This window comes from Mauremys mutica, chromosome 18 (assembly GCF_020497125.1).
Source record: "Mauremys mutica isolate MM-2020 ecotype Southern chromosome 18, ASM2049712v1, whole genome shotgun sequence".
Classification (NCBI taxonomy): domain Eukaryota; kingdom Metazoa; phylum Chordata; order Testudines; family Geoemydidae; genus Mauremys; species Mauremys mutica.
Window position 1 is genome coordinate 13,255,842 of NC_059089.1, and position 24,293 is coordinate 13,280,134.

Here is a 24,293-nt window from a genome sequence, read left to right on the forward strand (position 1 = left end):
GGCTGCCTTATAGGGTTTTCCCATGAGCACAGAACTCTTACAACAGGAGCGGAGAACAAAGAGTGATCTGGTTTTATGGAGGGAGTCTGCAGACAAACAGAGTCACTCCCCGCCCTCTTTAAATGCTCAGCTCGTCTCACCCCTACCCCAATCCAGCACTGAGAAGTGTCTTATTGTTCCACATACTGGGATTCTTCTATTAACCCTGTACCCGACACTCGCATTTCTTCTTCCAGAGCTCTGAGGAGACGTGTTTCCTCCCCAGGTCATTCTGCAAAAAGGCCATGGCAGAGACGTGTGTTGGCAAAAAATACCCAGCAGGCGGGGAAGGTGGACTTCATATGAATCTTTAATGCACAGAACAACCTGTCAGGAGCCCTGCAAACGAAGACTCCGCAAGCAGCAGTTCTGCAAACTCGGAGCGTTAAAAAAATTCCCAGTTTGCCTGCAATGTCTTTGCACCTGCCTGGCTGGCGTTAATCTCCATGATCTTCGGTTTCCGGATGGTGCCTCCAGCTCCCGGTGTTGCCTCCCAGAACTGAGACGCTTCGCCTTGGCTCCTTGACGCACTGAGGCAGCGGGCCCCCCTTCCCCACCTCATCCGCTTCCAAGGCTAGCAGAGGAGGGTGCAGCTAGCTCTCCTGTGCCCTGCCCTGGCCCTTTTGGATTTCTCCTCTTCTCAGATTTGGAGTGTGTAGTCCAGGAAATTCGGTAAGAAAAGATTAAAAAGGAGAGACGGTGCTACTGAGTCGAATTAGGTATTTTCATTTTAAAAAATAAAATAAAAAGGGAAATCAAAGTCCAACTGGCTGATTTCTCGTTTCTCCACCGCCTGTGTCCAACAGTCCGGTTTGGCCTCGCTGTCCCCTCCATCTGAATGTCACCCTTCCCCTAAGCCCACCAGCTACTCTGTGACTCCTCGGAGTTCCCTTTCCACAGCTCCAGGCCAACATCGTCCCTCACCGCCCCTTGGACTCCCCGTACGTGTTGCGCAGCATGGAGACCATCTTCTCCTCGCACGTCACTTTGGTGTCCTTTAGGATGTTGTACCAGACCATGCCGGCCGGCCGGACCTCTTCGCTGCGGCAGAACAGGTAGGGCATGGTGTCGGTGCGGCTCTGGATATAGGCACTGCGGAGCAGGGTCGAACAGTGGCTGCTAACTTTCTCCAGCCTCCTTAAGATCAGGTGAGCTTTCCTGGAATGAAGAAGAGGAGACGGAGACATAGCAAGAAGGTGGAAGCAGTTAGACCAGGGAGCTAGGAGCCAGGACTAGAGGTGGGTGAAATTGTTTTGGCGACTACTAAATTTGCCGAACATTCATTTTTCAGGTTGAATTTGGCCAAAAACCAAAACCAACCAACCAAGCAAACAAAAAAGATTATTTTTAAATGTGGAAATGGTTCGTTTTGGCATCTTCAACATGAGCTGTTACAAAATGAGCTGTTACAATCCCTTCAAATTGACATTCTGTTTAGAAAATGTCAATTCCAACAGACAATTTGTTTCAAGGTGACGTTTTGAGTCAACAGCCAAAATAGTTTGTTCGACCAGACTGATTTTTTTTTTCAGTTTTTCATTTCGGCAAGGAAAAAAAAGGAGTTTTGGTTCGGCCACCACCAAAATAAATAAATAAATAACTACATTATTCGCTCAGCTCTAGCCAGTGCTGTCATATAGACAAAACAGTTCTGTTAACAGTTGCCAGTAGCTAGACAGATCGATAGATTCTCTCTTCTGACTGATTCCTAATTACAGTAAAAGGTTTTTTATCCGGCATGTTGGAGAAATGGGGATGCTGGCAAGTGAAAAATTCAGGTTAACTAAGAGGGAGGGAGTTTGGGTGTGGGAGGGGACGGGGGAGGGGGTTGGGGCGAGGGAGGGGTTTCGGGGTGCCGGATCCAGGGGACGCTCATCTCGGGTGGCTCCCTGCAAGTGGTGACCTATACCTGCTGTTCCTAGGTGGAGGCATGGCTAGGTGGCTCGGTGTGCTGCCCTAGGGCTCCCTGTCCTGAGTGCTGGCTCCGCAGCTCCCATTGGCTGGGAACCACGGCCAATGGGAGCTGTGGGGACAACGCCTGTGGGCGGAAGCAGTATACAGAGATGCCTAGCCGCACCTCCACCTAGGAACAGCAGGGATAGGTCGCCGCTTGTGGCAAGCCACCCCGGGTCAGCGTTCCCTGGATCCGGCACCCCGAAACTCCTCCTGTGCCCCAATCCCCAGCCCCACATGCTCTCCTGCACTCCGAGCCCCTCATGGCTGTTCCTCTGCCTAGGAGGCGCAGGGACCTGTCACCGCCTCTGGGGAGCCACATGGAGCCAGGTAGGGAGCCTGCCGGCCCCATGCCAACTGGATTATAAACCGGTCTTTCTATGAAGATTAGAAATGCCAGTTTATAAAGCTTTCTGGTTGGTACAGGGCTGGATAACACCCCTTTTACTGTAATGAAATGTCTATAGCACCTGCTATGCAAGCATCTCAAAATGTTTTACAGATGATACAGAGGCTAGGACAAGAAGCAATGGGCTTAAATTAGCAAGGGAGGAGTTAGGTTGGACATTAGGAAAAACTTCCTAACTGTCAGGGTGGTTAAGCACTGGAATAAATTGCCTAGGGAGGTTGTGGAATCTCCGTCATTGGAGATTTTTGAGAGCAGATTAGACAACAACCTGTCAGGGATGGTCTAGATCAGGGGTGGACAAACTACGGCCGTCGCGCCACGTCTGGCCCATCAAACCTTTTAATCCGTCCCTCGAGCTCCACTGCCCCCCTCCCAGAGCTCCTGCCTGGAGCTCCAGCTGGGAAGTGGGGTCTGGAGCTTGCCCCACTCCAGCTGCCCGGCGCTCCTGCGTTATGGGTGTGACGACATGCTGCACAACCCAAATGCACCTCATGCGCCATCAGAGCCTGGAACACGCAAGCCCAGGTGCCTGCTCCTTTCCTAGCACCCAGAGGCAATTCGATTGTGGGTTGTTGGGCCCTACGCGGGAGGAGATTTCTGAGAACTCAATGTGTTCCAATGACTGGAAGCTAACGCCCGACAAATCCAGGGTAGCATACAATTTGTGTTCAGACAGGAGCAAAACTGTGTGGCAAAATCAACAAACAGCTCAGTAATGTCATTTCCTAACAGCGCATTGTTCAACAGAATTATTTTAATAGAGTTGATTTTGAAACAAACGGGTGTTGTCCTTGTTTGAACATGAATTGTTAATTTTGTGAGCACAATTTCCATACACAGATGTGGCCCTCAGGCCAAAAAGTTTGCCCACCCCTGGTCTAGATAATACTTAGTCATGCCATAAGTTCCAGGAACTGGACTAGATGATCTCTCGAGGTCCCTTCCAGTCCTATGATTCTATGTTAATTAATTAAGGCTTATGGCATCTATACTATTATTCCCAGTGTACAGATGGGAAAACTGAGGCACAAGGAGGTTTAGTGACCTTCTCTATATAAAAAAGCTGGGAATACAACTCATCACATCTCTCAACTGCACTGGGTCATCTAACCTAGGCTGCCCCCTTCAGTAACACTGACACATCACAGAACGTTTACAGAGCCCAGCCCTATGGCTTCAAAACTGGCAAATTCCCACTGGGGTTAGGGGTTGAGTGGCATGAGCAGCTCAAGTAAAGCAACTCTTACCGGGATCTTTGGCAATTAGAGTAAAATATATATATGTGACTGGTTTGGCAATGCATTCCTGAACCAAAACTGTTCCTTCAATAACTCCCTGGGGCCTCCGGAGTTTAATGCATGTTCCCTTGTTTACTGGTTGAAAGAGCCAGAGAGAAGCAAACATCCTGTTGGAAACTGGGCTTCCTCTCTCAACTCAGGGGCCAAATTTGCCTCTCAGTTACACTGGTGCAACTTCATTGAAGTCACAAGTTGATCACGATTCTTAAGAATGAAACATGGACTATTGTGAACAAACCATCATCCACCTATCCATCCCTTTAGCCATCTATCTATCACCATGGCACAACCCTCAAACTCGCTGCTGCAGGAAGCCACTGGAGAAGCGAAAAGCCAAATGGGGATACCTTGCCCTCTCCTTCCGTTACTTATCTGGAGTTCTCCAGAATACCTGCCTCCCCCCGGCTCATGCCTCACTGAAGGAAGGAACCCAAGCACACAGCCTCCCTCTCTGCATTTCAAGTCTTCAGAGGGGGGATGGGCTAGGAAGAACCCAACTCTTGTAACAGCAGAGAAGGAAACGTGCAACAACCCCCTAAGACAAAACAAAATACAGTAGTTAGAGGCCAACCCGCCCCTAGTAAGAGCCCGCAACATGCTAAATCAAAAGTGGGGAAAGAAGGTTTATTTGAGTGGTTTGAAAGTCTCAAGATCACAGATTATTCCCTCTCCCGCTGGAGGTCCGGGGTTTGTTACAGTTACTGAAGGAACATCAATTCCCAATAATGACATGTCAGGGGCAGCACTCTCAGTCGGCTAGGTATAAACATGGGGATTATTTGATTATGAACGCTTTCTGGTGCTTCAGCCCTGGATTCTTTGGGAGGGAGCACGGCTGTTTTCTGATGCGGCTTCTCTCTCCAAGGCATCTCACTAACTGAGATCCTAAGTAAGAATTCACCATGAGTCATAAAAGAGTGCGGAAGTGCGTGGCAGAGCGACAGGCCAAAACAGCAGTGACTGGAGGCCAGTCAAACCTCCATAACCAGGTATGACTCCCTGTTTCTGGGGAGGGATGATATGAAAGGCCAGCAAACCTCAGTCAAGTGGCTACCCTTCCTCTTCCACACTGAGACAGGCTGAGAATAATTCCTCCTGTGGTGGGGATACCAAGCGAGAGCACCTGTGTCCTGCAATGGTAACTTTCCGTGCAGTGGCTATGTCTTCAGGTTTCAAGGATGAGAGACAAGCTGAGCTAGGAGAATTCAAGCCTACTATATAAGGCACCTACATATACGTTCAGTGTGATGGCTGGAGCATTGACCAACAGCTTCCAACTCCCGCTAACACAATTCCGTTAAGTAGCCACCACCCTACCAGAGAGGTACTTCCGCTCCCTGCAATCCAAGAGGCATAACTTCACCAGTGACATACCGCCCCCGCCCCAAGATTGTTAAGCTAAAATACTTTGGAGGTTTCCCATTATGGAAATTGGCATTTTCAATGAGGATCCCAAAGCTAAACTAATGCACACCAAGGAGTCATATGCTGCACTGACTTTTACTGCGTAGAGTTCATTAACTTCAATGTGGATTGCACTGGGTGTAAGCAAACAGAGGATTTAGACTCATGTCTGAAAGAGTCCAGTGCTTCTGAATACTGTGTCTGCAGCACTGCATCGGGACATATCTGATATTATTAAATATAGATGGGAGCGGGTAGATATAAAATGAGTTACACATTTTAGAATGACGAGTTTTTGTAAGTAAACAACCTTTTTTCTTGGGGGGAAGGAACAAAAATCTTCATGAACCCGTCTCAACACTGTCCAAATTTTGTCATTTTTCATTCTTTCTGGGGGCTAATTTTCCCCTTTTTGAATTTTTTTATAACAGTAAAAAAATAGAATTTTAAAAAAAGAAATGAAGAAAAATGGCCTTGGTTCAACCTATCGGAATGAAAACAACGTTGAAATTTCAACGTTATTTGTGAAACTAGCTTTCTGTTTTTTCACCAGCTCCAGTTCGACAGCAATGGCCATTTCCAGTTCACACTAAAGACATTCCCATCGAGCTCCTGTCATAGTCAAGCCAGCTGGGTTGTGAGCTGGGCCCAGAGTTGTGAGCTCTCCCTGTCCAGTTTAGGGAGACAAAATCTATTAACATCCATGAACCCTTTATAGTATGTTGGGAGAGGGGACTGTGCGTCGGGCGTTTGCTTCAAAAGCCAAACCTTGCCAAAGAAATGAAAAGGCAGATATTGGTGGAAATTACCCAGTTTATCTGAATGAAAGGAAAGAAAACAGAAAGGTAGTTACAGAAAAGAAAAGACCAACCTATTTGGAGCACACATCTGGAAACACTTTCTTGTTTGGAAGATTCAAGCTATGTCTACACTGCAATCAGAAGTATGACGGAAGCTAGCTTTGATCTAACCAGCTCAAACAACTATAGCAGTGAAGTCATGGCAGCATGGGCTTGCCACTGTTTACACAGATCCACGGCCACTTGATCATCTAGTTTGACCTCCTGTGCAGCACAGGCCATAGAACTTCTCCAAATTAATTCCTAGAGCAGCTCTTGTAGAAAAACATCCAGTCTTGATTTTAAAATGGTCGTGATGGAGAATCCACTGCGATCCTTGGTTAATTGCTCTCACGCTCTTAAAAATGTATGCCTTATTTGCAGTCTAAATCTGTCCAGCTTCCAGAGGTTTCTACAGCTCCTGGTGCTGCGGATTCATTGCTAGCATTATTCAAGCTAGCTAGCTCAGGTATGTCTACAAGTGCTGCAGGCACACCTCTAACTGCAGTGTAGACAGACCCTAAGAAGCAGGCCTGACTGGGTGATCAACACTCAGATACCTATACTGGGCTTGCTCTGGAGGCAGCTGGTGTTTGGCATGAGCTAGGACGGAGTGTGTGAGGGAGGTGTCATAGCTAGCTTGGGAGCAGTAATATTGTGCTGTGTTCTTTGCCCGTTGGGCGATTGGGGAAGAGGCAGTGGTCCAACTCTGGGCTGAAATTGTAAAGGTAATGACCTGATGCCATGTGTTATTCTGCTCGCCTTGGGACTGCCTGCTGGAGTGGCTGTGAGAGGAGAGAATGGCGGGAGGTGACACTCACTGCAGGCTCTGTTGCTGAGAAGCCAAACAGGAGATGGATGCATGGATGGGAAGGAATAGCTGGGAGTTTGTCCCTTACATGCTACAATAAAGGGAAGCTGCATTTACCCACTAGTGAGTCCCCTCCACTTGCTCTAGGGTAGTGCACAATGCACGAATGGCATTTTCTGCATCAAAACGGGTGCAAATAGGGTCATGCCTTGAGCTTCAAAACCCCAGATTCTCAAGGATGGATTCAGACCAATGGTCCATCGAGTCCAATATCCTGCCCCTAGCCTATGCCAGATGCTTCAGATGAAGGTCTAGATCTCCAAGACATGCCTAAATGTGCCTCCTGTCCCATCTCTCTTCCATTCCATCTCCTATATCCTGTGTTCACTTGCTTCGTCTTTTCTCTCCCTCTTCTGTGCCATCCGCTTATCTCTCCCTCTCCATTTCCTTCTGGTCTCCTCTACAGTTTCCCATGTCCCCTCTTCTGTCTTTCCCCCTCTCCATCTCTTTACCTTTAGACATCACTGAAAACTCTTCCTCCAGCCTGTCCTGGGCCACTGTTGTGGCAGGACAGGGCAAACACATGCCACTCCCTCTGTCTATCATCTGCTGGGGACAACTGGTGGGTTTGCTCTGTTCTCCCCTTAGGGAGTGTAACAACGGGAAGCAGCAGGTGATGGAATGGCCCTGGGGATGCACCAACTGCAAAGTGCTCCGACAAATCAGAGGAGGCAGCAGCTCCGTGCAGGAGAAAACAAGGACGGGGCAGAGGAACATGATGGAGTGGAAGATCAGGAGGGAAATGGATACCTGGATTTTGCTATCCCTGGGTCGATGACAAACCCCCTCAGCTACAGCCAGGTTGCTTGGCTCTCCTGGAGGGGAGCTGGCGTGGCTCACTTGTTTGAGTGGGTTAATGAAGTCATGCTTAAATGTTAGACTTTTGGCTGACATCTTTTCTTTATTAAAAAAAAAGGAAGAAGGAGAGAAAGAGACCGGGGAGAGGAGAGAAAGAGAGAGAAGCCTTCTGGTGAAGGCTGGGTAATAAATTACAGAAGCAGTTCTTGGGCTGCCAATTTAACGCCATCAATCAAATTCTGGCCACCATCCAAGTGCTCTCTGCGGGGGGATGTCAGGCCGGAGCGACCACCTTTTCAAATACTGGAAATGAAATCTTCCTAACGCCGAGCTACCCCGTCGCTGCCAGAAACAATAATTTATTCCCATATGAAAGGGCAGGATCAGGAGGGGACAGCTGCAGAAGTCAGACTCCCGGGCTGGCTACAGCCAGGGCAGACACTGGTCTGCATTAAGCCCCTGAGCCACCAAAGCTTAGCTGCTTCTTCTCCACTCCGTCCTCACATGGTGTCAGCGCCACTCCTCCTCGCCTGCCACATTGCACTTTGTGGCCAGCTGTTTTAAACTTGGTGCCAGCCTGGCCCCGATCCTGTTTGCCATGAAAGTGAAGGATTTAGGAGGTCGACACTGCAGTAAAAATGATGGAAGGGATTAACAATAATGGCCCTCTGCTGCCATTTTCTCCTCTTGCATCTTGTGTTACTGGGGCCTGAAGAGAGCTGGGAAGGTGTGGTTGCTAGGGCCGTTGGAAGGGCTCGTGCATGGATAAAGGCACCGTCATAAGGGAGTATGGTGCAGTGGTTAGAGTAGCAGACTTGGACTCCTGGGTTCTATTCTCTGTGCTGGCAGGGAGCGTGCAAGAGCTGGGTGTCTTGCATTGGCTACTTCCAGCTCTGTCCCGGACCAGTTGTGCACCGTATGATGTGTCACTTCACCCTTCTCCGTCTCAGTTTGCCCATCTACATTGGGAATACAATACTCACCTTGATCCCAGGGCTGCCATGGAGCCTAGCTAACTGCTTGCAAAGCACTTTGACATGCTAGGATGAAAGGCACTAGAAAAGTACAACACAGGATTACAGGCAGACAGGGAACAACAGCTGTGTTGGAGTGGAGCAGGGTCTCGCCCCAGGACTCTGACGGGAGGTGGGGGAGAGGTCAATGCCTGGTTGTCTTGTTCTCTTGTGGGGTTTTTTTGCTATAAATTCAGATTTTCCACCCAAGTGATAATTGACCCAGGTCTGTCAGGCTCTCAGATGGGAGGATAGAGAGTGCAGCACTCCAAGCCCGGCTATCACAACCTCTCATCTGTACATCACATTCCCTCCTGTTACCGTAAGGCAGCTGCTGGTGGAGACGCCTGCATTTAAAAGGATCTTCTCCTGCTGCTGCTGTCAGCAGGGCCCCGTTACTTGCTTTAAGAGAAGGAGGGGCTTCGAGCCCCATGCTGATGTCACATCCTGACCTGATGAGCACGGGGGTGGGGGGCGGGGACAATGTAACCATGTCTATTTCCTCCACCTCCCTCTGAGAGTCAGACACTGTCGCGATGGCCACAACAGACCCTCACCCAAAAAAAAATAACCCCAGGCAGCTGTTAAAAGAAGAGCCTGTGACATAAAGCATCATCACTGCACAACACGAGGCCAGGAAGGATCGAACGAACGCATAGTATCATCAGGCCTTTATTGGTCTAGATGGATTCTTCTCTTTAGTTGGAACAAATTGTTGCTGTAAATTTGGAGCAAGCGTCTTTTTTTGCATGTGTTGGGGTTATACGGGGTTTGTTAGAGGAGACTAGCAGGATGAAGCAAATCAGGAGCCAAGTCCTGACCACAGCAAGTCCTGGGCTAGGGCCACCTATGAGCTAAGTTTTTTAATGTCTCCTTAATGTAAACCTTCTGTTTGAGACATCTGGTTGTCAGTGTGTCTTCTCGCGAGCAGCTGTTTGCAGTAACCTGTGGCTTTCATGGAAACTGGGCTCTCGAGGACTCCAGCATGATGTATTTATTACACAGAGGCAATAGACTCCCCTCTTGTCACTAAGTTTTATGAGTGAACATTTACGGTGGATCTGAGGCTCATCTGATAAACATTTCAAGGTACGAAAATGAATGACCTCCTGGGAACAAGCACAGCCTGTCAATTAAAATCTCATTACGAGATGTTCCCTTGGAAAATCCTCAGTCGCCTCTCCCGCTGTCGGGGGCTCCCTCGCTGTCAGAGCAACCTGAGAAATGAGGCTGGAGGACAGACCTTCATTCTTGTCATGAGACTAGAACTGCTTGCAAGCGGCAGGGGTATTTTTAGAAGCTTCCCCACGGCGAGGAGATGCTGGTTACTCAGATGCATGAGGGGCTGCTGAAAGTTCAGCTGGAGATCCCTGCCTCTGGGCGGAAGGACAACTGTGGAATCCATGGATGTCTCTAGACATCGCTTTCTGTATAACGGTGCGTCAAGGAGACACTGGAGAGCACTTTCCAAATCTCCTTGCTGGACATGCAGGGACAAGTTTGCCTGGCTTGTATTTTCCTGCTGGATAATGCCCTCAAATAGGCGCATCGTCACTCAGCTTCCAGAGATGCCCAAGTAACAGAGGGAGTTACCGGGGAAACATAAAGAAAGCCGACGGCCCCATGGATTTGTACCGAGAGGGACGACTTGAAATGAGAAACAACTTGCAGTGCCATCAAGGAGAGGGGAGGAGAGTGGCTTCACGTCAGAGGTTAATGAGCTATCAAAAAAATTACGACCAAGGTCACCTCTGTAGGAGGGCCAGTCACAGGGTAACTTGGATTTATGTCTAGGAGGGTCGTAAATTGTTGCAAAAAATTGTGGCATGGAGTCAGGAATGGATCCCTGCTTGTGCCCAATATGCAGGGTGGGCAAAAAAAAAAGAGGAAAATCTATTGGTATTATGTGTTTATTGTGGTTCATTGCTCCCCCCACCATCGGTACCTCCCAGTTCTCTCTCTCTCTTTCTTTCTAGCACTCAGAGAAAAGGTCATTTCTGAAACAGACGGCTGACAACGTGGCGTTTGTCAAACATCTCTAAGCATGTTGGCCGAATCTAGAAACCTGAGGGAGCTTCATGACACTTGCTGAATGTTCTTTGTGAGGAGTTATGGTAGCAGTCCATGACCGGTGGCCAAAAGGTCATCATAAGACACCTTGTCCAGGAAACAACCCATCTTACTCTCCCAGGCCTCTGACGTGGCATACTCCATGTATGTTCTATTCCACAGTTGCAGTCTCTCCGAACATGCATGTTCACCAGTAATATACATTTGCACATACCCCAAAATGATATTTGGGGGGGGCTGTTACTGCTGGAACCGTTGTTCTTCATAATCTCAGAGTTATCCAGCTGCTAATCCCCATTCTTAGCATGGGATTAAGGATAAGGGAACACGGATTTGTAACATACATTTTCTCCCATAGCCTGGACATGCTTCAGTTTGCAGCATGGTTTTAGCGCGCACTGCATTTAGAATTTGGGCAGGCCACTGCGATGCCATTTTAGGTGGGAGGGAGAGAACTCTAAGCTCTTTAAGAGTATTTATAACTTGTAAAGTGCCCAGTAACCATGGTGAGGGGCAACGTATCAATATGTCACATTAGGCTGATTAGACAGACAGACTATACATCTCATCTGTCTGTCTCTCCATCAATCAGATGAGAGAGAGAGGATTAATTCACCAGGGGGTTAGGAGATATTGTGCTGCAAAGTCACAGTCTATCACATGCTGATAGTTCATTCACCAAACCCTAAGGAGATATCACCAGGGTAGAACTACAGATTAAAAAATAAATATCTGCTGGTTGTGTGACACGTAAACAAATGGAAGTTTTATCTCCACTCTCTCATGGTGTCAAGACAGTTTTTGCACGTGACCCTTCTCCCCTGCCCCTTAAATAAACAAAAGCTACATGAGGCCCTGATGTCTTGTGTCTCCAAAATAAAGGTGTCGGGGGGAGCCTTTTTAAGGCCTTCCCATCTGTAGCGGGCTGGTGGGCTATAGCTGGGTTAATGGTTTAGATGAAGCTGCAACTCCAGCATTTACTTTAGCCTCAGTTAATTTTACTACTGTTAAAAACCAGAACACAAGCAAAGATGATCGCTGCGGGACAGCCACTTTCACTCCAGAGATCTCAGAACAACTGGCCAGGCTCTAAGTGCTATAATATCCACTGTAAACTTCTCAAGAACACACGACATGGAGCTGGGTGGGGATTTTCCAACCAATGTGTTTGTTAGTCAAAAAATGCTGATTTGTCAAAATCCCAAAGAGGCTTCCTCTGACAGTGCCCCAGTATGGTGCTCTGCTGCTCGAGCTGCTCTCCTTCATCACCTGGACTTTTTCTACCTACCAACGCTACAGCTGTTAGAGGATGTGCTGATTGAGGCAGAGTCCTTTATCCCTCAGGATACATCCTTAGGGTAAATTGTCCCTTTATTATTCTAGTATTTAGCTCTCCAAACACCTGATGCAATGCATCTCAGTCCTAATTTGCATCACTCTCTGTACTTCCACATTCATTCATTCATCTTAACTCAGACATAGGTTAGGGGTTTGTTATAGAAGTGGGTGGATGAGATTCTGTGGCCTGCGTTGTGCAGGAGGTCAGACTAGATGATCATAATGGTCCCTTCTGACCTTAAAGTCTATGAGTCTATCTAATCAGTGTATACTGTGATAATGCTGAAAATATCAGAGCATGTTTGAATTCTGGAGGAGTCACAGTCTCTGCCACGAAGACTCTCCAATGTTAAAAAGACTGGGGGTCAGTGCTAATTTATAACAGCTTTGACAGTTCACCTCAGTCCTAATTTATTGCACTGGATCCACACAGCTTTACCAGTTCAGATCCTAATTTGCAGCACGGCCTGTTATTCCCAGGACTGGTCTCCCACACAACTGTTACAAATCACTTAAATCCTAAATTACAGCCCCCCTTTATCCCAATCCAGGGCAGATGATGGGGTTGGTTGGTGAGGTTTACAAAGTGCTACCTCTCTGGTATTAGGGGAGCATCAGGGTCATCTGACTGGCCACCTACACAGGATGCACTCAGCAGCGTAGGACACTAGGCCACTCTAACGGGGTGGGATGGACTAACCCCAAAGGATTATGGGAAAGCACAGCTACCTGGGCCCCAGCTCATCCTCACTGCGCCAGACAAAGTCTCCAAACTTCTCGTAGTGCGAGTTGTAGTGGTGCTGGACTCGGAAGAGCATGGACGTGGAGACCTCCATCAGCGTGTTGTAGGCAGTCTGTTGCTCCTTCCCACTGGTGTAGCCATTGTAGAGGTTGTAGATTTTGTCAGCTATCTCTGAAAAGGAGCAGGGGGAGGAGGAGTTTACAAGGGAATGGAAGGCACAGGGAGTGCGGGAAGGAAAAACCAGGCAGTGGGGCTGACGCTGGGGGACTGGGGTGGCCGCCTCACCCACAGCAGCTTGGAAGTTGGCTTTGGAGCACAGCCATCTCTCTGGGCAGCTGTACCAGACTGAGGCCCCAATCCTGCTAGTGGCCCCACATGGCTGGAACCCAGAGTCCCCATGGAGCCCTGGTGACTTCAACAACTCTGTGTGGGTGCAGGGAGTCTGCCCCTGCAGAACCATTTGCAGGATCAGGGCTTGACACCTCAACTGTGCCAACCAGTGCCTGCCACCTCCCATTCAGTGGTGCACACGCTAAACCTCTGCGTCTGGTCCCAGTCGGCCAATACTCTGCAGCTGCTGAGTGGGAGCTGGGGAATAGTAATGCACAGAGAGAAGGAGATGCTAGAATACCAGGCACAAAAGCCTAAAGTACCTCCAGAGCTGGGAAGCACCGCTGTCGAGGGAACTGCTTGCTCAAACACTATGGGCCTGATTTTCAACTTCATGAGCGTATTTCTTCACTGCAGAATTAACCCAGGCTCTTACTTGGGTGTTGCCCCTAACATCCCCATACGAAGCCCTCTCGTGTGAGTTGGCTGGAGTTTTCAAAGCAGCCTCTCTGGCTTGCCTGGGGTAGAGCTCAGGTGCTGTTTTCTGTCGGGCTCGTAATCTGCCCACTCTCTGCAGCAAGAACACAGGGGCCGACTTTCCTTTTTCTGGGTGTGTGCTCCACCCCCCTTCCGCCCGCCCGCCCCCACTCCACCTCTTCCCCCAAGGCCACGCCCTCGCTCCACCTCTTTCCACCCCCCCAGTGCCCTGCCCTCGCTCCACCTCTTTCCACCCCCGCTCCGCCATCTGCCACCTGTGCCTCCCGCCTGCCGCTGAACAGCTGATTGGCAGCTGGCTGGTGGCTGCTGAACACCCACTATTTTTTTTTCAGGGCTGGAGCACCCACAGAGTTGGCGGCTGTGACTCAGGGGTGGCTTTGCCATGTGGTGCTCTCACCTTGGGTGGGGCTAACTAGGTGCTGATCACCCACGTTAACTCCGAAGACACGCCCTGAAGCACCTAAATAAGGGTTGACTTGTCACAAGGGCTTAGACTGTTGGGTGCATGTTGAGAGCTGAGCTTTTTGGAAAATCGGGCCCCATGGCGGCGATTGCAGGTGGGGGGAGGGAAGGGAATATGAGAGGTTAGGTTGGGTTTGTTTTTTTTCCCCGTGAACATTATCAATAATAAGAAAAGCAAGTTAGGCAGAAATGCAGAGAGTCATCATTAAAAATAACATGAGCATAATCCCTGGCTCTTATCTCACACTGTTCATTAGTAGATCACAAAGTGCTTTCCAAAGGAGGTCGGTATCATTGTCTCCTTTTTACAGATGGGGTTTCTGGCAGAGCCCCTCAACCTTTTTTGAATAAAAGGGGTTTCTTTGTTTGGTGTTGGGGGAAAATGGCCTCCCCCCGCCCCCGGAAATGGGGGGAGGGAGATGCAGAAAACCACCCCCTCACTTATACTGGATACATAATTTTATTGAAAGAAATTGTTAAATATATTTTGTTTTCTGAAAACTGGGTTTTTCATTAAAAGAAAAAAAATTCTAACAACGTACATTGTGTTTCTGATAAAAAACGTGAACGGTTTTGAAAATGTCACTACCACAAAAAGGGACCTGTTTCAACCCCTGACAACTGAAATCAACTTCCAAATTTTGGACATTTGTATTACTTCTTCCCCCCCCCCCGCCCCCTCAGCTGTAGGTCCCTTTGTACAGTAACACAGCGGTTTTCAACCCCAGGCCCACAGACTATGTCTAAGATTTCCAAAGGGGGCCGCACCTCTAGTCAAAATTTTGTAGGGGTCCGCAAATGGAAAAAGGTGGCAAACCCCTGCAGTAACAGATCACACACGAGACAGACCGTGAGCTTTCTGATCATGCATGCACTCTGCATGTCCCTGTTTGGCTCTTCATTCTCTTACTGCTGTTCAGAACAGTCTGGCTATTCCAGCTTCACCCTTTGTTCTTTCTCTCTCGGGGCTTGTCTACACAGGGACACCCAAGAAAGCTAATCCAAATTATTTTTTAAAGTGGATTAGTTAAACCAAATTAACCCCCCTTGTCGATGTTGTCATTCAAATGAATTAAGCAAAATTGAATGCAGGCCACTTTAATACTGAATTGCAATTAACTTTCGCAAGTGTCCTCGTGTAGACAAGCCCTCAGTCTCCTCCAGTATCTCTCCCCGCTTCCCTTACTGTTGTTCCTTTTCTTTTCTCTCTCCTCACCTCCGCTGCAGCATTGGTAGCATGGCAATCAGCCGTGTCTCTGAGGACAGTGGACAAGGGAAGTGGGAAAAAGGAGGGGCCGAGGTGATTAGCAGGAGAGCTCTCCCGGGTCTGGGAGCATGGGAATCAGGAGATTGAACTCTTACCTTCTGCCTTGCTGTCATCCACCAGCGGGCAGGCTGTCCTCAGGGTGACGGTGCTCAGCTCTGAATGCCTCCCGCGGCTGTCCACGGCATAGAGGGTAAATCTGGAAGGCAGAGAGGAGATCAGCTGTGTTAGCCGCCGCACCAGCTCCACGGCCAAGAGAGCAATGAACTGTTCGGTCCAAGTGCGTTACGTCCACTTCTGACAGCTTGAGTGGGCGAGAAGAGAACAGTAGAATTTATAACAAAGAGGACAAAGAAGGAAAGCTGCTGGGGCCTCACTGCCCCGCTCACTGCATCTGGGCAAAGGCACTATTGTCTGTGGGCCTGCCTTGCCCTGCTCACTGCATCTACACACGGGCACTGGGGTCTGGAGAGCTGCCCCGCTGCACTGCAGCTGTATAAAGCCGCTGTCATCTAGGGGGGCTGCTTCCCCTGCCGCACTGCAACTGCGCCAGGACACTAGCTTCTGCGAGCACACTGCCTCCACCTCCGTCCTTAAGCAACAGAGGTTTTAATTCCTCTCCTAAATGCCCAAACACGTGGCGGCAGCAGCTTGCATGCATCCTTCGAATAGACCTCCACTGTCTTTTCTCCATTCTCTAGCCAGAGAGGGGCTGGGAACGGCTGAGAGTGTTGATTTCACACTTAAAACTAATGGAGAGCATCTGACAGGAAAATACGGCGCTTGTGCTTGGAAGAATCTTTGCTCAAACAGGCCGTGGGCGGTTTTTTTTGTTTTTGGCTTTGAGCAACGAGTGTCCTGATCAGAGGTTTACAGCGTAAAACACAGAGAGCTTCTTATCAGCTGGGGATCGGGTAAATCCCAGCACAATCCTCTGCGCGGCTCCCAGTGGGCATCTTTCCATATTTATCCACTCAGAGCCAGGCGGTGCAACACACGTCTCCCGGGCTGCCTTTGACAAAGTGCAGGGGCTCACCTGGCCGCGTTGGAGGTCTGAGACACCCAGTGATGGGGCACCCGCTGACTGAAGCCAGATCAGGCCACTAAATAGCACAGCCCGGCTTATTATCTTAACGTCAAACCCAACGGCTCTCGGGAGAGAGTGAAAATTGTTCTTTTAAAAGCTGTTGTAGCTGAAGTGGGATCCGGACTGTGCTGTATGATCTCCTCGCTGTGGTCCAAGTCCATAGCATCCTTGGCTGTGTCAGAAGTAACATCCCCACGGATGTGCTCTCTACCATACGGGCACATCTAGATCGCAGCCGAAGGGGCAATTTCCAGCCTGGGCGGATGTACAGGCACGAGCTGTGATTGGGCTAGTGTGCTGCAAAGAGCAGTGTAGCTGCAGTGCCAGAGGCAGCAGGACAGGCTGGTGACCTGAGTACGTAGCAGGAGTATCACAGGGCTAAGCATGCTGCTCTGGCCACGCTGCTCTGACAAGCCACGCTGCCCTGGCCACACTTCTGTAGCTAGCCCGGCTGCCCTGGCCCTGCTCCTCTGGCCACACTGCTCTGGCCATGCTGCTCTGAGTAGCCACGGTGCTCTGACTAGCCAGCCTGCCCTGGCCACGCTTCTCTGAGTAGCCATGCCGCCCTGGCCACGCTGCTCTAACTAACCACACCGCCCTGGCCATGCTGCTCTGGCTAGCCACGCTGCCCTGGCCACGCTGCTTTAACTAGCCATGCCACCCTGGCCACACTGCTCTGACTAGCCACGCCACCCTGGCCACGCTGCTCTAACGAGCCACACCGCCCTGGCCACGCTGCTCTGGCTAGCCACGCCGCCCTGGCCACGCTGCTCTGGCTAGCCACGCCACCCTGGCCACGCTGCTCTGGCTAGCCACGCCGCCCTGGCCACGCTGCTCTAACTAGCCACGCCACCCTGGCCACGCTGCTCTGACTAGCCACGCCGCCCTGGCCACGCTGCCCTGGCCACGCTGATCTGGCCATGCTGCTGCTTGTAGCGTCCAAGCTCGATCCCAGTTAGCACATGTACATCTGCCTGGACTGGGAATGTAAAGCTCCAGCTCCAGCATGCAGGCGCCCACGCATACACAACATACTAACCGGCTTCTGCTCTTTTCCCACACACTGGCCCTGTCTGGGATTAGCACCAATTCAGCCATCGAGGGCCGTCAAGCTATGTAGCTCTGTCCTGCCCACCTCCAGAGTAGACAAGGAAAACTGCCATTTGCACCAAGGCAGCTAACACCGTTTCCAAGGAAGGGATAAGCTCCATCAGTGCAAGCAGTGTCCTTTCTTAACTATCTCTGGGGGCTGCATGGGCGCAGTCCTGTCTATGCATTGTCAAGGAGTCTGCCTGCCGACAGGGACAGTTGCCATTTTGTGAAGCTCAGCTGACGCAGCATGTTACAGAGGAGAAGCCCACACTGTGCTCTCTCACAGAGACACGGCTTTTACCCTTCTATTGGGCTCCCTTAATCTAACACAAGTTGTTTAGACTGGGAGCGTCGTAGCATATGAAAAACCATTGCAGCACATAGGAATGATAAGGGCCATTTTATGGTGGGGTGAACCGTGACACTTGCAGGTTGAGCGACTTGCAGTGAGACGGTGGTGAAACCAGCAATGGAACCCAGGAGTCCTGACTCCCAGCCCCCTGCTCTAATTGCTGGACAACGCTCCTCCTTCTCCACAAACAGCTTAACACAAAGGTGACAAGCTGCAAAAAGAGCTAACAACACATTTCTCCCGCCAGCGGATTTTCAGGGCAATCCTGGCGTCGTCTGTTTCTGTGCGTAGTATTTTTTATTTTTGTAATGTGCGAACACAAGTTAATCCCTAACCTCTGCCCCAGCAGTAGCTGTTCAGTCAGCCAAGCTCCAATCCGTACCGCAGCATTTTCCTTTAAAGCTGAGAGGTTTTTATCAGCACGTAATTGCAGTGCTTCATAATTAGTGGCCACATCATCTCTTCGACCGCAACGGGGGTCAGAAGGTGGCGTCTCTGCTTGGAAGAGTGTTTAAAATATTTCAGCAGTGTTGGATGATGTCAAGGGCCCAGACCGACACCTCGCCTGACTCGTCACTGAGCTCACCCTGACACAACGGTTCCAGGAACACTGGCAGGGCTGGGTTAATTAGGAAAAGGTACACAGCCTCCTGGACCATGGTTTATTAGTGCAGAGTTCCCTCAATATTGTACTGCAATGGGCAGCGGGCCTTAGGGCCAGCACAGTCTAACCTGGCTCTGGAGAACCCAAACTATTCACGTCCACTAAGCCACAACCCTCCTGTCCTTCAAGGAGGTTTTGAAATCCCACCTCAGGAATCACCCTGGTCATCATGAGCCCAACCCATAAAGGACTTGAATCTTGCTCCCCTTGAAATCCCTCACAGCCTCCGAGGGGGAAAGGTTGGAATCCGTCGGGCCTTTTTTGGCCTGGCTTTGTGTTCAACCACCTGTTTCTTACCCCTTGTAAACATTAACACAGGGGTGGCCAACCTGTGGCTCTGGAGCCACATGAGGTTCTTCAGAAGTTAATATGCGGCTTCTTGTACAGGCACCAACTCTGGGACTCTGGAGCTACAGGCGCCAACTTTCCAGTGTGCTGGGGGGTGCTCACTGCTCATCCCTGGCTCTGCCACTGGCCCTGCCCCCACTCCACCCCTTTCCTGCCCCCTCCCCTGAGCCTGTCATGCCGTCACTCCTCCCCCCCTCTCCCTCCCAGGGCCTCCTGCATGCCACGAAACAGCTGATTGGGAGGTGCGGGGAGGGAGGGGGAGGCGCTGAGCAGCAGAGCTGCTGGTGGGTGGGAGGTGCTGGGAGCGGGGTGCGGGAGCTGATGGGGGCTGCTGATGTATTACTGTAGCTCTTCTGCAATGGACATTGGTAAATTCTGGCTCCTTTTCAGGCTCAGGTTGGCCACCCCTGCATTAGGGCATGGCTACACTTGCAGATGTAGAGCACTGGGACTTAAACCTGCCTTTGGAGAGCGCAGCAGGGAAAACGCTGCCGAGTGTTTACACTGTCAGCTGGAAGCGCACTGGCATGGCCATATTAGCAGCTCTTGCAATGCCACAAAGAGCAGTGCATTGTGGTAGCTATCCCAGCGTGCAAGTGGCTGCAACATGCTTTTCAAATGCGGGGGGGGGTGTGTGTGTGTGTGTGACAGGGAGTGTGTTGTGTGTATGTGGGGGGAGAGAGAGTGGGTTTTTGGGGTCCTGAGAGTGTGTCAGCATGCTTTCTTGTAAGTTCAGACCCCTCTCCCCCCTGCCTCTCTCACACACACTCACAGCAAGCAGCATTCCACACTAATGGTTGCTTTGTCCCGGAGCAGGTAAGCATGCCGGTTGTCAGAAACGGAGCTTTGAAAGGGGATATCTGCATTCCTACAGCCAATTCCAAAACAATGACAAGAGTGGCCACTTGACGTAAGGGGATTATGGGATGTTTCCGGAGGCCGACCAAAGCGCAGTAATGCAACACCTCATCCACACTGACGCTGGGGCGTTTCAGCCAAGGCGCAACAAGCGTTATGCTTCTCATGGAGGTAGATTACCAGGAGCACTCCAGCTGCAGAGTCCAGGCGCTCTAAGTGCCTTGCCAGTGTGGATGGGTCGGGAGTTAGGGCACCGGGGGCTGCTTTAATGTGCTCTAACTTTCAAGCGTAGCCAAGCCCTGCATTAGAGTGTAAATTCAACAGGAGCCTCCAACTTGGCAGGGGTGTTTTCCTCGGTTGGGTACAAGTGCACTGCTGGGCATGGCAGCAGGGCTATAATATAGTAAATAAACAACAGAAGGAAAAGAAGATCTACACAATGGAAGAGGAGAGGAATTGTTCATGGTGTGGTCCAAGAGGGTGCAAATTAGGAGCAAAGGAATTAGCTATGAAAAGGCCCTGAGGCTGTATGCTGGGGGAAAGACGTCCTGACAATGAGAGCTCATATTGTGGAATAGTCTTCCAAGTGAAGTAGCAGCAACCACATTTCAGATACTTAGAACTAGGTTGTCCTGAACACTGGAGAATACCCTGGAGTTGCTGGGCAGAATAGACTCAGTGTGTCCTAATGGAGCATTTCCATCAATACCTCTTGCAATCTGTTACTCCCATCACAGCAGCCACTTGTGCTGATTTCAAGGTCCCCCCTCAGCTTAGTTGGTAAGTGAGTTTAAGGAGGCCAAAATGAATTCGGGCATTCCTGGGGGGAGAAGGATGTGTCATGATACGCCACAATAACAAAGGTGGTGACACAGTGCCACAGGACAATGATGAAATGATTTGCTCCTATGGGACATGGAAAGAGAAGAACAGCATTATATCACATTGAGCCAAGTTCTAAGTGCTGCAAACACACTGCTGTGGCATCTTTAATGAGTGGCCAGGACCTCACTGTTATGTCTGAAAGATGTCATTTTCCAACAACGTTGGCCGTTGAGAGGCCTTCATGGCGTCCAGCAGTCCCCAAATGCAAAAAGCTCTTGTGCCCGGGACACAATTAGCCAGCGGCTTTAGCCTGTAGGTTCTCTGTCGTGAGACCCTCTGTTAAGCTAGAGAATGATTCATTTACTATAGACAGGATGGAAAGCAGCATTCCCACTCTGTGACTTCACATCCTCTGCATGGAGCAAAGGTCACCCCACATCAGCTATTCTGCCATCCAGGTTGTTAGGTTCAGCTGTTAACATTTCCAACCTGTAGCTGTCCAGCTACTGCAATCCACGGTATTTCCAGTCATTTTCAAAGGGAAGTCTCTGTAGAGGGGAGCCAGATGTTCTTGAGTTAAAGGGCCAAATTTGGAGCTGAACCTCAGTAATTCTATAAAAAAATATGTGGCAATTTACCTATCTCATAGAGCTGGAAGGGACCCTGAAAGGTCATTGAGTCCAGCCTGCTGCTTTCACTAGCAGGACCAAGTACTGATTTTGCCCCAGATTGCTAAATGGCCCCCTCAAGGACTGAACTCACAACCCTGGGTTTAGCAGGCCAATGAGCTATCCCCCCCAATTCTAGTGGGAGCCTACAGTTATGTCTACACTACAGCTTACGTCGGCATAGCTTATGTCACTCGGCGTGTGTGAATAAATCACCAGACGTGACACCGACATACGCACCGATGTGGATAGTGTTTTTGCTGCTCACGGGCACTGGAGTAATTAAACCGACGAGAGTGCTCTCTCCTGTCGGCTTAGAGCAGCTACATTAGAAAGCTCACAGCGGCGCAGCTGCATCCAGAGGTGAAAGTAAGCCGGTACGCAAGAGCCTGTGTGCCGTACCGGGGCGGATTGGCTTCCCCTGGCAGCAATTTAAAGGGCCCGGGGCTCCCAGCAACGGCTGGAGCCCTGGGCCCTTTAAATTGCCGCCAGAGCCCTGCAGCCGATTTAAAGGGCCAGGAGCTCGGCCACTGCTACAGCCCTGGGCCCTTTAACTTGCCACCGGAGCACTGTCGCCGCTACCATAGGGCTCCGGCAGCACGGCTCCGGGGACGATTTAAAGGGCCCAGGGTGGTAGTGGCAGCCGGAGCCCCGGGCCCTTTAAATCACTGCCCGAGCCCCTGGCTGCCGCTCCTACCCTGGGGCTCTGGCAGCGCGGCTCAGGTGGCGATTTAAAGGGCTCAGGGCTTCCACTGCTGCTACCCTCAGGGGCCCTTTAAATCACCACCCGAGCCCCGCTGCTGGAGCCCTGAGGTAGCGGCAGTGGGGCTCTGGGGATGATTTAAAGGGCCCAGGGGCTCCCGGCTGCCGCTACTGCAGCGGAGCCCCAGGCCCTTTAAAGCTCTGCCAGAGGCCGGGGCCCCCTCCGATGGTGATTTAAAGTGCCCGGGGTTCCTCTGCAGTAGTAGCAGCTGGAGTCCCGGGCCCTTTAAATCACCCCCGGGGCTCCCAGCTGCCTCTGCAGCTGGTAGCTCTGGGGGTGATTTAAAGGGTTGGTGGCTCCCAGTTGCTGCTACCAGAGCCCCAGCCCTGGCCCCTTTAAATCCTGATTTAAAGCACCTGGGGATTTAAAGGCCCCGCCTCTTCCGGTAGAGGCCCCGCCCCCTCGGAAGGACTCCAGAGTACCAGTAAGTCCTTTAAGTTACTTTCACCCCTTGCTACATCGGTGCATCTGCGCCGCTGGGAACTCTCTAGTGTAGCCGTGCCCTAAGTTGGTGTCACTTCCACCTCCGTCCTGGCCCCTCCCAGCATGCATGTCACACTAGGGCTTGCTCCACACATACACAGTGGCAGTGGTGTAGCCAAAAGGGTGATCTGGAAAAAAACAAGTCTAATTGGTGCAACTTTGTGTGGTGGTGTGTAATCAATTTAAACTAAACCGAATTCAATCATTCGTTAACAGGTTTAAGAGTGTCCACACATGGGTGGTGGTGACAATTTATCTCCATCTGTTTTTAAAGTGATTTAATTAAATTGGTGCCCAAACCGTGTAGACGTGCTCAACATTCTCTCCCTTAGATACTGACATGCAAGTAGGAGGGATTCTAATGGAAACTCTAAATAACACATCACCTTTGGATTTGGCCCAAATTATGCAACAATTTGGTGCTGGTGAGTGGCTCAGCTTGGGAGCACGACGCTCTTTGTTTATTCACAGTCCAAGTACAACATGGGCAGCAGGAACATAAGCTTCTCTACGTGACCCCACCGACAGGCTCCACCTCTTCTTGCAGTTCGAAGGCTGAGAGATTCGTTTGGTCTCCAGACTAAGAGACTGCCAGTAAGGGTGTGACGAATGCCAACTGGACTGAGCTCCAACAGCACATTAGATACCCGTCATTGAACGGCCGTCAGGTGGGAACGACTCTGAATCATGATCAGCACAGGGCTTGATGAGATCTAGTGGCCTGGAGGGGAAAGGCTCTGCCTCCCAGTGCAAATCGCCTGAGCCATTCAGGCCACGATAGGTGCATACATGCAGCATAGATCTCAATTCTGTTTCCCAGATTTTCCTTTGTTTTTTTGGCATGGCCAGTAATGCTCACACATCCGCCAGTGATTACAGGGTAAAAAGACCTATGCATGAACATGCCTCACGCCGCCGAAGCAAGTTGCTTTCCCAGATCCTCAGTAAGCAGCAGCTGCCAGAATCTCCTGTTCTCATGCTTTTGAGCTTTCCAGAATTGTCACTGTGTTGGATCCTGATTTGCAAGGTCCCAGGTGAAGTGTTGGAACTCGGCCTTTTGCCTCCACCTCCAGCTCTCTTTGCTCTGCCTGGGGAGTTGCCATTTCCTTCCCTTGTTCATAGTTGGCTCTTAAACTCACACTCATCAAGGGGGTTTATACTGAGGCCCTCGATATCCTCAGTAGCGCCTACGTGCAGTGCTCGGAAGGGCTGCCCGGCTCAGCACACACCTCAGTGATGGAGAGACTCGCTCTGCAGGCGTGCAATGGTAGCAAAATAACTACATCTGGTTCTCCGTGGAGACCCCGGCAGGAAAGGGAGGGAAGAGATGAAAGGTGCTAAGGTGCATTAACCCATTTCCCTGACCTTTATTTTCCCCTTTGGTTCTCTCTCTCTTTCCCTTTCTGCTCTGTGGTGACTCTCTTTTTTCTGGTCCCTCTTTTACAAGTCGGCAAATAAATTCAAAAGGCACAGGACTGACAGGGCTGGAGAGTGAACAGGGGACAGCCGCAGGGAAAATTTTGCCGGCTGTCCCATGTCACAGACCTGCTAGGACCACTTCTAGGTGGTCGGTCTTGAAAAAAGGGCCCCTTCCTGAGCTGGGTCTCTGGGCACTAACTGTGCTGATGGGTTTTGTGACGCAGTGAATGGCCCGAGACCCCTAACACGTGTCACAGAAACCACCCCCATTCACCCTCTCTCCTTTTCTAGCCTACTCTACTTTCAGCATGGACACACCTATGATTGGAAGCAGGAAAACACCCCCTGACCTACAATTTCATTCTCTCCAAGGCGGGGTGGCACACCAGAGCACCAGAGGCCCACT

The 24,293-nt window shown here is 50.4% G+C and overlaps 1 protein-coding gene across 8 annotated transcripts in view; it reads right to left on the bottom strand.

Moving 5' to 3' along the window:
• Window positions 1–331: 331 nt before the first annotated feature.
• ASTN2 (astrotactin 2) overlaps window positions 332–24,293 on the bottom strand; it is a 614,387-nt gene continuing 590,425 nt past the window's right edge. For all 8 annotated transcript variants that reach the window (XM_044992620.1, XM_044992622.1, XM_044992619.1 and 5 more), the window contains 3 exons: window positions 15,427–15,527; window positions 12,762–12,945; window positions 332–1,197 (listed from right to left, as the gene is read on the bottom strand). In XM_044992620.1, coding sequence (XP_044848555.1) covers window positions 960–1,197; window positions 12,762–12,945; window positions 15,427–15,527 — 523 coding nt within the window. In that variant the 3' untranslated portion in view covers window positions 332–959. The remainder of the gene's footprint in view (window positions 1,198–12,761; window positions 12,946–15,426; window positions 15,528–24,293) is intronic.